The sequence below is a fragment of the Carcharodon carcharias genome, chromosome 17, assembly GCF_017639515.1.
Source record: "Carcharodon carcharias isolate sCarCar2 chromosome 17, sCarCar2.pri, whole genome shotgun sequence".
In the NCBI taxonomy this organism is placed as follows: domain Eukaryota; kingdom Metazoa; phylum Chordata; class Chondrichthyes; order Lamniformes; family Lamnidae; genus Carcharodon; species Carcharodon carcharias.
Genome location: NC_054483.1, coordinates 57,415,455 through 57,428,000, shown reverse-complemented (window position 1 = coordinate 57,428,000; position 12,546 = coordinate 57,415,455). Strand labels below are relative to the sequence as shown.

Sequence of the window (12,546 nt, the reverse complement as noted above, 5' to 3'; positions counted from 1 at the left end):
TGCAATTAGCATTTAGAGCTCCTCTAGGTGTACCTTTAGTTCCTTTATTTGTCCCATTCCCACATCTTTTTGCCTTGCACCATCATCCATTTTGTCATTTAATCTCTCCTACTTTCCACCCAATCAGGGGCATTCCCTTCTATTCTTTCCCCCTCTCCACTTTTCCTGCCTCTATGCTTGTTTAAGACCTTTTACGTTTCTGTTTTTTTCCAGTTCTGATGAAAGTTCATCAACCTAAGACATTAACTCTATTTCTCTCTCCACAGGTGCTGCCTGACCTGCTGAGTATTTCCAACATTTCCTATTTTTATTCCACTTCTGTGGATTGCTGAACAATGATCTATTCCAGCTGAGTCTGTTGATTATTACAAAGGAGATTGCCCTCTTCTGTCTTGCTCCTCTCCCTGACAGTGGTGTTCATCAGAGTCTATATTGGTTCCTCCTCCACTTTCCTGAACTGCATTAATGGATTACCTGTCCTGCTTGTCATGATTATAATGTCAAACCCTGAATAAACCCATTGGTATCAAAGTCCTTGAACAATTTATTGTGTCCGTGCTCCACTTTTTGAGGCCAAAGATTTTCTGAGCTGCCACTATATATATGTGCTTCTGATTGCTTGACTAAATAGTCTGATGATGCCATATTCCAAATTTGGTGGTGAAGTGGGGCTTGATTGCCACAACTGTCATCAGGTGTAATGCATATTTTCACTTGCTGAGTTATTGAACCATAGCTGCCATTAATTGGCATTAACTGGACTAGCCAGATACGTATGGTAGATACAAGAGCAGGTCAGAAGCCTGGAATTCCGCCACAAGTGACTTGCCTCCTGACCCCAACAAAGCTAGTCCACCATCTTGAAGGTATAAGTCAGGAGTGTAATGGAATGCTGGTGCATCTAAACCACTGCTAACACCTGGCTCGAATAGCGTGACTTTGAACTTCAGCAGGTATTCTCACAATTAGTGAAAGATCTGTGAAAAGAAACAGCGCAGGTGGTAGATGCAACAGATTTCAAGATTTTTTCATGGATGCTCTGACAGAGTTACATGGGACAGTTGGGTGACCTCTGCAGAAATGCACCACATAAATGATTGATTCTGCAATTCACCCTCCCACCTAGCAAGGCCCTACAATTAAAGCAGCACAAAATTACCCTGACGCTGTTGGTGAAGATGAATAGGATCATCTAGTTCAATTAACCTATAACCTATATAAAGAGAAAATATTAGCATCCCTTTTAAACATCAAAAAAATTGACTTTAATATGTTTGATTCTTCTGTAGCCCATAACATGGGAAAGGATCAATTTCCTTTGAAACTTTCAGTTTAAAAACATGCTAATCATCAAAACTTTGAAATACGTTTGTATGTCAGTGAAACTATCTAGGGCAGGCTCGAGGAATTGCCTATCTAACAGTGAGCCAGAGCTGTTTTATCATTGGCCTAATGATGCAACAAGAATCTTGTTACTTCAACCTTTTGATCCCCCTCGCACAGTTGTTCTTGATAGCTCTTTGCAACCAAATATTGACAGGAAAATTGTGTAACAGAACAGTGGGTGATCTTTAAGGAACAGATGTTTCAGGTATATGCTAAGTACATTCCAACAAGGATGAAAGGTAAGCAAAGAAAAGCCACTTGGATGGTGAGGGAGATAGAGAATACAATGAAACAAAAAAGGCAGCGCATGATCCATGTCAGGTGAATTCTTCAAGCAAGAACCAGGCCAAATTCAATAGAGAGAAGTGAAGATGAAAATAAGACTGATAAAGAGAGAATGAGAGTAGAAAAACTGTTAGTATAAAAGGATACCCAAAACTCTTCTATCAGTATATAAATAGCAAGCAAGTAGCAGGAGGGTCATATGAACATTTATATATGAACGAACAAAATAGGAGCAGAAGTAGGCCATTTGGCCCCTCAAGCCTGCTCCACCGTTCAATAAGATTGTGGATGATCTGTTTGTGTTTTGAATTCCACATTCCTATCTACCCCCAATAACCTTTGATTCCCTTTCCTAACAAGAATCTATCTACCTCCATCTTAAAAATATTCAATGATATCGCTTCCACCATCTTCTGAGGCAGAGTTCCAATGTCGCAGAACACTCTTAAAGAAAAAATTCTCCTCATCCCTGTCCTAAAGGGGTGACCCCTAATTTTAAAACAGTGCCCCCTAGGTCTGGACTCACCCACATCGAGACCATTCAGGATCTTATATGCTTCAATCAAGTCACCACTCACACCAGCGGAAACTTGCCCAGTCTGTCCAACTTTTCCTCGTGAGGCAATGTGCTCATTCCAGGTATCAATCTAGTAAACCTCCTCTGAACCACCTCCAATGCATTTACATCCTTCTTTAAATAAAGAGACCAAAATTGCACACACTATTCGAGATGCGGTCTCACCAATTCCCTGTATAACTGAAGCATAACATCCTTATATTTATGTTCAATTCCTCTCATAATAAAGAGTAACATTCCATTGGCCGCCTTAATTATTTGCTGTATCTGCATACTAACTTTTTGTGACTCATGCATTAGAACACCTAGATCCCTCTACACCTTGGAATTCTCCAGTTGTTCTTGACTTAAGTAATGCCCTGCTTTTTTATTCATCCTGCCAAAGTGAACAACTTCACATTTTCCCACATCATACTTCATGTGCCAGATCTTGGCCCACCCACTCAACCTATCTATGTCTGCCTGCAACCTCCATCTGCCCTCTTAACAACCTACCTCTCTTTGTGTCATCTGCAGATTTAACTACCATGCCTTCACTCCCCTCATCTAAGTCATTGATATAAATTGTAAAAAATTGAGGCCCCAAATCAGACCCCTGTGGGACTCCACTAGTCACATCCTGCCAATCAGAAAAAACCTATTCTTGCGTACTCTCTGTTTTCTGCCAGCCAGTCAATCTTCTATCCATGCTAATATGTTATCTCCTACACCATGGGCTTTCATTTTCCGCAATAACCTTTGATGTGGCAACTTATCAAATGCCTTCTGGAAATCCAAGTACAGCACATCCTCAGGCTCCCCTTTATCCACAGCACATGCTACTCCTTCAAAGATCTCCAAAAAATTGTTGAACATGATTTCCCTTTCACAAAACCATGCTGACTCTTCCGGGTTACCTTGAGTTTTTCTAAGTGCCCTTCCTCCCTTCTTGAATAGAGGGATTATATTTGCTACTTTCCAGGCTGATGGAATCTTTCCAGAATCTAATGAATTTTGGAAAATTAATACCAATGCATGTACCACTTCATTAGCCACCTCTTTTAAGACCTTAGGATATAGTCCAACAGGACCCAGAGATTTGTCAGCCCGCAGCTCTATCAATTTGCTCAGTGCTGCTTCCCTAGTGATTGTAATTTCACCAAGTTCCTCTCTCCCTTCCACCTCCTGATTTACAGCTACTACTGGAATGTTTTTTGTATCCTCTAGTGAAGACAGAAGCAAAATATTTGTTCATTTCATCCACCATTTCCTTATTATCTACTTTTAACTCCTCACTGTCACTCCTTAGAGGACCAATAGTCAGTTTACTTATTCTTTTCCTTTTTAAACACTTGTAGAAACTCTTGCTATCCATTTTTACGTATCTAGCTAGCTTCCTCTAATGCTCTAATTTCTTAATTTTAATTAACCTTATAGTCATTCTCTGAAGAAAGGTCATATGGACTCAAAATGTTAACTCTGTTTCTCTCTCCACAGATGCTGTCAGACCTGCAGAGTTTTTCCAGCATTTTCTGTTTTTATTTCGGTCATTCTCTGCTAACCTGTCATCTGACCTGCCACTCATCTTTGCACAGTTATGTGCTTTTTCCTTCAGTTTGATGCTTTCCTTAACTTTTTTTATTCATTCACGGGATGTGGACTTCATTGGCTAGGCCAGCATTTATTGCCTATCCCTAATTGCCAATGAGAAGGCAGTGATAAGCTGTCTTTTTGAACCACTACAGTCCATGTGGTGTAGATACATCCTGTGCTGTTAGGGAGTTCCAGGATTTTGACCCAGCGACAGTGAAGGAACAGTGATATATTTCCAAGTCAGGATGGTGAGTGGCTTGGAGGGGAACTTTCAGGTGGTGGTGTTCCCAGGTATCCGCTGCCCTTGTCCTTCTAGATAGTAGCTGTTGTGGGTTTGGAAGGTGCTGCCTAAGGAACCTTGGTGAGTTTCTGCAGTGCATCCTGTAGATGGTCCACACTGCTGCTACCTGTTCTTCTGTTGTAGAGAGAGTGAATGTTTGTGGAAAGGGTGCCAATTAAGCAGGTTGCTTTATCCTGGATGGTGTCAAGCATCTTGGGCATTGTTGGAGCAGCACTCAACCAAGGACATTAGTATCTACAACAATTATTTCATCAGTCATCATTAGACTTTTAATTCCAGATTTTTTTTTATTGAATTCCAATTCCACCATCTGCCATGGTGGGATTTGAATCCAAGTCCCCAGAGCATTACCCTGGGTCTCTGGATTACTAGCCCAGCGATAATACCACTATGCACATTTCTCCTTTTCAAACTGGATGTAAAATTCAGTCATATTGTGGCACTGCTACCTAGGGGTTCCTTTGCTCTAAGGTAATTAATTAATCCTGTTATATTACACAATACCAAGTCTAATATAACCTGCTCTCTGGTTGGTTCCAGAACATGCTGCTCTAAAAAAACTAAGGGCAGGATTTCCCATTCGATGAACAGGGGCAGGACCCACATGCCATCGTGGGATGATGTCAGGCGGAATTCCCGATGTCACCCCGCGTCATTTCAAATTTCAGTTCGGCAGGGGTGCAGCCGAATCAGCTGTGTGCCCGCCGACCTGTCAACGGCCAATTGAGGCCATTTGAAAAGTATTTGCACTAGTTAAAGGAAGGTTGGCAGGCAGGCCAGGAGCCCTGGCGGGCTTCAGAGAAAGCATGAAACCTCATTCACGGGCAGGATGAGGTTTCATGTAGGTTTTTAAAAATTCAGTATAAGTTTAGTTAAAAGTGATGGACATGTCCCAACTCATGTGACAGTGTCACATGAGGGGACATGTAAGGGAAATTTTATTTTTCTATTTTTAACATTTTTGAATTTGGCGCTGATTTCCATGAGGCAGCACTTAGCTTCAGGGAGATGAGTGTGCTCTTTCGTGTGCATGTCCGAAACAGTGTACTCTCGGCTTAGGGAATCCAGCCCCCCCCCCGCCCCCGCCATCCCTGCCCGCACAGGGAGCGCATAGCGCTTCCTGGCTGATGTCACGCTGGGCAGGCCTTAATTGGCTCGGCCACGTAAAATGGCGGCGCACCCCCAATCGGGGGCGCCGATCGGAAGCGTGTCTGCTCCTGAACATCCCTCCCAATGGGGGGAAAATTCTGCCCTAAGGGTACTGTACGATTAGAAGTGCAGGGCAAGACTGGAATGTATATCAGTGTTTACTGAGGTGGAGGAATCCAACAAAATGATAGAGGTAATGGATGGATGAAAATTGATAGGAGAGATGTGTTGGAAAAGCTGGTTATACTTAGAGTGGATAAGTCACCTGATTTGGATGGCTTGCATCCCAGAAAATGAAGAGAAATGGGGGAGTGGAGATAATGGAAGGGCTCGCTGTAATCTTCCAACTTTCCTCAAGTACAGGGGACGTGACACTCCTGGTAACCACAGGCCAGTCAGTTTAACATCAGTGATTGATAAGGTTTAAGGAAAGAATAATCGGGGATAAAAATCAAGAGGCAATTGGAGTGGTAGCAAGGATTTGTAAAAGCAGTTCGTGTATGACTAATCGAATTGATTTTTTGATGAAGTAACAGATCAGGTTGATGAAAGGAAAACAATAGTTGCTGTCTGAATGAATTTTAATAAGTCTTTTGACAAAATGCCGCATAAAAGACTGGTTAATAAAATTGAGACGAATGGAATAGGAAGGTCAGTGTCAACTGGACAGAAAACAGCAAATCATGTTAAATGGAAATTTTTCAGCTTGGAGGATGGTAAACATAGTTTTCCCAAAGGATCTGTGCTAGGCCCACTGCTTTTTATATATATAAATACCTTGAATGTTGGAATATGAAGCAAAGTTTCAACATTTTCTGACAATACTAAATTTGGCAATGTGACAGACAGTGAGGATGATACTTATCCACAGCAACAGGACATAGATAGGCTAGCAGAATGGAGAGACAAGTGGCAGATGGAATTTAGTACAGAAAAGTGCGAGGTGATGCATTTTGACAGACAATAGGAGAGGCAATATAGACTGAATGGTACTAAAGAGTGTGCAGGCTCAGACAGACCTGGGGTTCCTAGGCATAGATTTTTGAAGGTGGTAGGACATGTTTAGAGAGTAATTAGCATGGGACCTTGGGATTCATAAGTAGAGGCATTAAGTACGAAAGCAAGGAAGTTATGTTGAAACTTTCTGAAGCTCTGATTAGGTCACAACTAAAGTATTTTGTCCAGTTCTGGTCACCACATTTTAAGAAGGGTGTGAGGGTCTTGAGACAGTGCAGAGGAGATTTACCAGAATGGTTCCAACGATGAGGAATTTTAGTCACAAGGATAGGTTGGAGAAGCTGGGGTTGTTCTCCTTGGAGCAAAGGAGATTGATGGTTGATTTGAAAGAGGCATGAAAGATTTTAACTGGTTTAGACAGGTAAACAAAGAAAAGCTGTTCCCATTAGTTGATGGTTCAAGGTCTAGGAGACACAGACTTAAGGTTTTCAGCAAGAGATACAGGGGAATTTGAGGAAGAACTTTTTGACACAGCAAGTGGCAATAACCTGAAACCCGCTCACTATTAGGGTGATGGAGCGGAAATGATGAATGATTTCAAAAGGAAATTGGGTGGGCACTTGAAAGAAATAAACTTGCAGTGCTATGGGGATATAGTCGGGAATGGGACTGATTGGATTGCCCTATAGAGAACCAGCATGGACTCAGTGGACTGAATGGCCTCCTTCATGTCATAATAACTCTGTGTGGTAAATTGTTTTAGCTCTAATCTGTCTGACTGGAAGACATCCTCTAAGCCTTTCTCCTGAAAATACACCCAGGGTAAGGTTTAAGAATTGGAACTCCTGGTGCAGAGCCTCGGTCATTGGAGGTCACCTAAGTGTGGCGGACAGTTAGTCTAATTTTCAGCCTTCCCCATTAACTATCCCATCAGGAGATTAGGAAGGGTTGCCAATAGGGAATGCTGTCCTCCACGCAGTAATGCCTGATCCTCCCTCCCATCAAGCAAGGCTCCACCTGAAAACATCAGCTCAGAAACTTAAACTTCCATCCTTCCATGTGACAACCCAGATATCTCCAGTTTGATAGAAAACCTTGATGCAACAGTAAGAGAAAGCAAAGTAAAAGACTGTTTGAGTTACTAATGCAACACAGCTTTGTTATTAACAGCTGTACTGAGATGTATAAGGACCATTTTTGAAAAAATGTCATGTTGTGGTGGATAGCTGATTGGTGCTAATCATTTCAAAAGTGTTCAATGAATAAATTGAAGAATCTGAATCAGTCAGTGGATGATTTTTAACAAAATTCCTCAACTAATCTACTGCAACAAGTTCAGCTCACTTCCATTTTTTATCCAGTCTCTCAATATAAAGCCTGAAAAAGATTAAAAGTTCAACATGTAAGAAATGGGGATGAAATAGAATTTTCACCAATTGAAACTCCTGCTATTTTATTTCAATCATTATTTTCATCAGAGTATTTTTTTTGCCATTTTGATTTATCTCGTTTAGCAAAAAGTTAAAAGGAAATGGCTAGTTTTGGGGATGGGGCTGAATATTATTACATTTGAGGAATGCCTGGATTTTCCCTGACTGCTTAGTACCAGATATTATATTGTCATGTTCATGGCCTGACTTTGTTTGTTGATAGCCCATTTCCTCATTTAACAGAACACAGGAATCTATTTTCAGCAGAAGAAGCTGGTGGAAAACCCACAGAGTTAAAAGCAGAGGGCACTGCATTCTGTCCAAATGTAATTTAATGTTCCTTCATGGGCAATGCCGAAAATTCAAATTCACCTTTAAGAAATTGCGAGCTGATTTATTTTTTTGCAGATTTATGAGTTGATTTCTGCTCACTAAAAGATGGTTATTTTACCAAAGGAAATGAAAAGGCATCAAGTCTCATATCTTGGAACTTGTAGAGATATTTATCCACAGTTTTTGCACTTCAATTTAAAAAAACCATTAAGACTATTCTCTATAATAATTTAACATAAGTTTAATAGATGTTGCCATATTACACTTAGCTCATATTTGCCATTTGAAAGAAAAAAACAACAATTTGCATTTATATTACACCTTGGACACAGTAAAGTGCCCCTAGACACTTCACAGGAGCATTATCAAACAAAATTTGACACAGAGCCACATGAGACATTAGGAGCGATGGCCAAAAGCTTAGTGATACCGATAGGTTTTAAGGACTGTCTTAAAGGAAGACAGAGATTTAGAGAGACAGAGAAGTTTAGAGAACTAATTCAACAATTTGGGATGCTCAAGAGACCAGAATTGGAGAAATGCAGAAACCTCATAGGGTTGGAGGAAGTTGCAAAGATAGGGAGTGATGATATCAAGGAGGGATTTGAAAACAAGATCAGAATTTTAACATTAAGATACTGGCAGACAGGGAGTCAATGTAGGTCAGGAAGCACAGGAAATGATAGGTTAATGGAACTTGGTGCGAGCCAGAATGTGGGAAGCAGACTTTTGGATAACTTAAGCCTGTAAGGTGGAGACCAGCCAGGAGAGCATTGAAGTAGTTTAATCTTGAGATAACAAAAGGATGGATAGGAGTTTAATCAGCAGATGAGTTAATCCAGAGACAGAGTTGGGTGATGTTACAGAGATGGAAGTAGGCGATCTTGGTGATAGACTTCATACCACATAACCGCTCTATCTTAGGGTCAAATACAACAACAAGATTCTAAACAGTTTGGGTTAGCCTTGGACATTTTCCAGAGAGTGGAATGGAGTTGATGCATAGAGAATGAAACTTGTGGTGGGGACCAAATTCATTCTTCACAATACTTAGTTGGTGGAAATTTCTGCTCATCTGCCCTGGATGCTGGTCAAGCAGTGTGAGAAATGAGTGACAATGGAGGGGTAGAGCGAGGTGATGGTGAGGTAAACTGGGTGCTGTCAGCGTATGTGTGGAACCTGACATTGAATTTTTGCATGATGTCTCTGAGTGGCAACATGGAGATGAGAAATAGGAGGGCACCAAGGATACATCCTTGGGAAACTTCAGGAGGTAATATTATGTGAGTGGGACAAGAAGCCTTTGCAGTTAACTCTCTTACTACAACTGAATCAATAAAAATGGACCAAGGTGGGGGCAGTTCCACCTAGTAGAGGCATTAGAGGAGGATAACATAGTTAACTATGCCAAAGGCTGCAGGCAAGTTCAGATGGAGGAGAAAGAGTAGTTTCTCATGGTCACAGTTACATAGAATGTCATAAAAACAAAAAAACTGCGGATGCTGGAAATCCAAAACAAAAACAAAAACAGAATTACCTGGAAAAACTCAGCAGGTCTGGCAGCATCGGTGGAGAAGAAAAGAGTTGACGTTTTGAGTCCTCATGACCCTTCGACAGAACTTGTTCTGTCGAAGGGTCATGAGGACTCGAAACGTCAACTCTTTTCTTCTCCACCAATGCTGCCAGACCTGCTGAGTTTTTCCAGGTAATTCTGTTTTTGTTTTTGTACATAGAATGTCATTTGTGACTTTGATAAGAGCTGTTTCAATATTGTGGCAAGGGCGTAAATCTGATTGGATTGATGTGTAAAGAGAATATCATTTTTCCTAATATCACTGGGATGCTGGGAAGCAGGCTTGCGGGGACTGTGTTGTGTGTGTGCGCATGTGACTAATTTAATTAAACTGAAGACAGTCAGACTGCAAAGTTTGAATCATCAAAGGGATTAGGTGTGAAAGCAGGCATTTTGAAGTGGAAATGGACTACCTAACATTTGCGTTTGTAGATAAGTTGAGAGGTTGTTTGAATTTCAAAGGGGAATTAAAAGGTCATAAGGAAAATGTTTGCACCTTGCAGGAGTTCATAGGTAAACAAGTAATGGGGATATTACATTTTTATTGATCCAAAAGCAAAAACAAGATGGAAACATGAAAGATCTTATATTTGGAAGAGTTTGAGTTTCAAAGAAAGTTTAGAACAATGGGTTTAGAGATAAAAGAGGAGAAATATATCTAAGGAAAGATTGAAAGTATAAGGAGTGGCCATGTGAGATTTTGAAGAGTGTTCTGTGAAGTATTAGCTTCCAGTCACCCCAGAGAAGTGCTTGCTTGTTCCAGATAGCAAGGTTTTGTTTTAACCTTGGATTTCCATTGTTGAAGAAGAGGGAAGCCCTGTGAAATACCTCCTTTATAGCAACAGGGGGTGCCTCACGGTAATAATACTGGATGTTTTAGAGATTAAGAATCTATTTGGACTGTTGCCTGGAAAAGGGTATTTGTTTGGGCGTCGAACTAAGTGGAAATCTTTTGGGAAATGTTAAAAGACTAAGATTTAACTGTGTAACAGTAATCATGTATATTTGTTTTATTTTCTTTTGTTAATAAATGTTTTAATTTAATATTTAAAATCTCCAAAAGTGGTAGCGAAATCTTTGCTTCTTACATCAGTGCACATACCTTCTCATAATAAATGCAAATTGCAAATTATGATAGCTTGGCCAATTTTCCCTTTGAGATTTGGTCAGCCTGGCAATTACCACCTGCCATATCATAACAGGTGCAAATATGAAGTTCCAGAAAAGATAGGACTGGGAGGTGACAACACATCCAAGCTCTTTGGAGAAGAAAAGGAGGGAGGAGATAGGATGGTAGTTTGCAAGGATGAGGGTCAATTGTGGGGCTTTTTTTTGAGAATTTCTTTCTTCTTTGAATAGCATCATGGGGTCTCTTAAATCCACCTGAGAGGGTAGATGAAACATCACTTTAATGTCTGTGGGCTTCTCTTGATGGACTGGCAGCTGACATATGGACCCTGCACGGCACACATACAACCCAGCACTGCCCTCAAATGACAGTCAGAGTCCTTTGTATATTCCAGAACCCAATGTATGCATTAAAGAGTCTACCAGCTGACTAAGGCTGTCCAGCCGTATGCCCCCTTAACTGTCAACAGTATGGGGGTAATAGATCATTTGGGTGCTGGAATTCTATCCCTAATGCAGGAGGCCTCAGAATACTCCCCCAAAGATTCAAACTGGGTACAAACACAGATAAGCCTTATAACAGCAAGGCTTTTAAGTGTAATTGTCTATCGTTTATCATGAAAGATTAGTGCATTGTTATGACTGCAGAATATGAATGAAATATGCCGATCTATTAACCAGGAAAATAATTTCAAAATGCCAGATAAGGCAGTGAATAGTTCTCTCAATGCCATTCAGCTTGAACCATGCAATAAAGTAGTTTAAAGGCTAATTGTCAGACCATGTGGCTAACTTTTTTAGCCACCAGATGGCTATCCAGCATTCATATCATCAAATTTTTCTAATTATACCAGGATAACCACATGTTGCTATTATTAGTGCTCCATGCTTGTTAGTTAATGGATGTGGGGCTTCTACATTCTCTTCTGCGTTTGTCAGACTCTAAATTTCGGTAACGCATTTTTAGCAGTGTTTAAGTGTTGACTTTTATACATTGGCAGTCAGTTCAGAAAAAGCATCTTCTAACTGAATTAGACACAAATGAGCAAGGGTCTAAACACTTGCTCTGTCTATTTCTTTGAAGCTATGTGCAATCTTATAGGGAAACAGTTTGTGATGTCTGCTGTGAAGTGTTTCCCAAAGCAAAACTGGATGGGATTTCTCCCTGCCGACTTTTAAGGACTTGTCATTTCTGATCCCTCCCACCAGGATATGCTTTGCCAGCTGCAGACGAGGAATTAGTTTGGGAGGTACCTCAGATAATGAGTTGTGGAAACCTAAAAAAACGTTCTCTCCTTTCCCTTGCCTTGAATAATTGGGCAGTAAAATCTGTCACACAAAATATTTGCCAAAGCAAAATGAAGGAACAAGACGCATAAAGGGAAATGTGCTTTGTCCAGGATTATCACCAGCAGGATCCTATGTTAAATTTTCTGACTTAATGCATGTAGAGAAACTACAGAGCGTAAACATTTTTGTGTTGGATTTCTGGGATCAGAGCATGGTCAACTTTTATAACAAAGTGTAGGCTTCATTTGATGAAGCAGCTGAGGACAGGTCAATCTCCGTGCCCTCCCAACCTGTAACAATGCTACAGAATTGCTATTTCATCACAACTAAGAACTTTCCATTTTTTCTTGTGACAAAACCTAGATATGAAGCTGAGTCTGCCTTCTTTTCAAACCTGAAACTATGTGATTTTAACATCATTGATACGCTGGGAGTTGGAGGATTTGGAAGAGTTGAACTGGTAGGTGCAATTTCTTTTATAAGTCCACTTGTCTCAAGCTGGCTTCTATTCGAATCAGTAAAAGAATGGACTTGAATTTATGTGGCATCCTTTATGACCTCAGGA

General features: G+C 40.6%; 1 protein-coding gene across 2 annotated transcripts in view; it reads left to right on the top strand.

Moving 5' to 3' along the window:
• The window catches only part of prkg1b (protein kinase cGMP-dependent 1b), an 809,007-nt gene that overhangs the window by 705,476 nt on the left and 90,985 nt on the right, over positions 1-12,546 (top strand). For both annotated transcript variants that reach the window (XM_041209924.1, XM_041209923.1), the window contains exon 10: positions 12,345-12,441. In XM_041209924.1, coding sequence (XP_041065858.1) covers positions 12,345-12,441 — 97 coding nt within the window. The remainder of the gene's footprint in view (positions 1-12,344; positions 12,442-12,546) is intronic.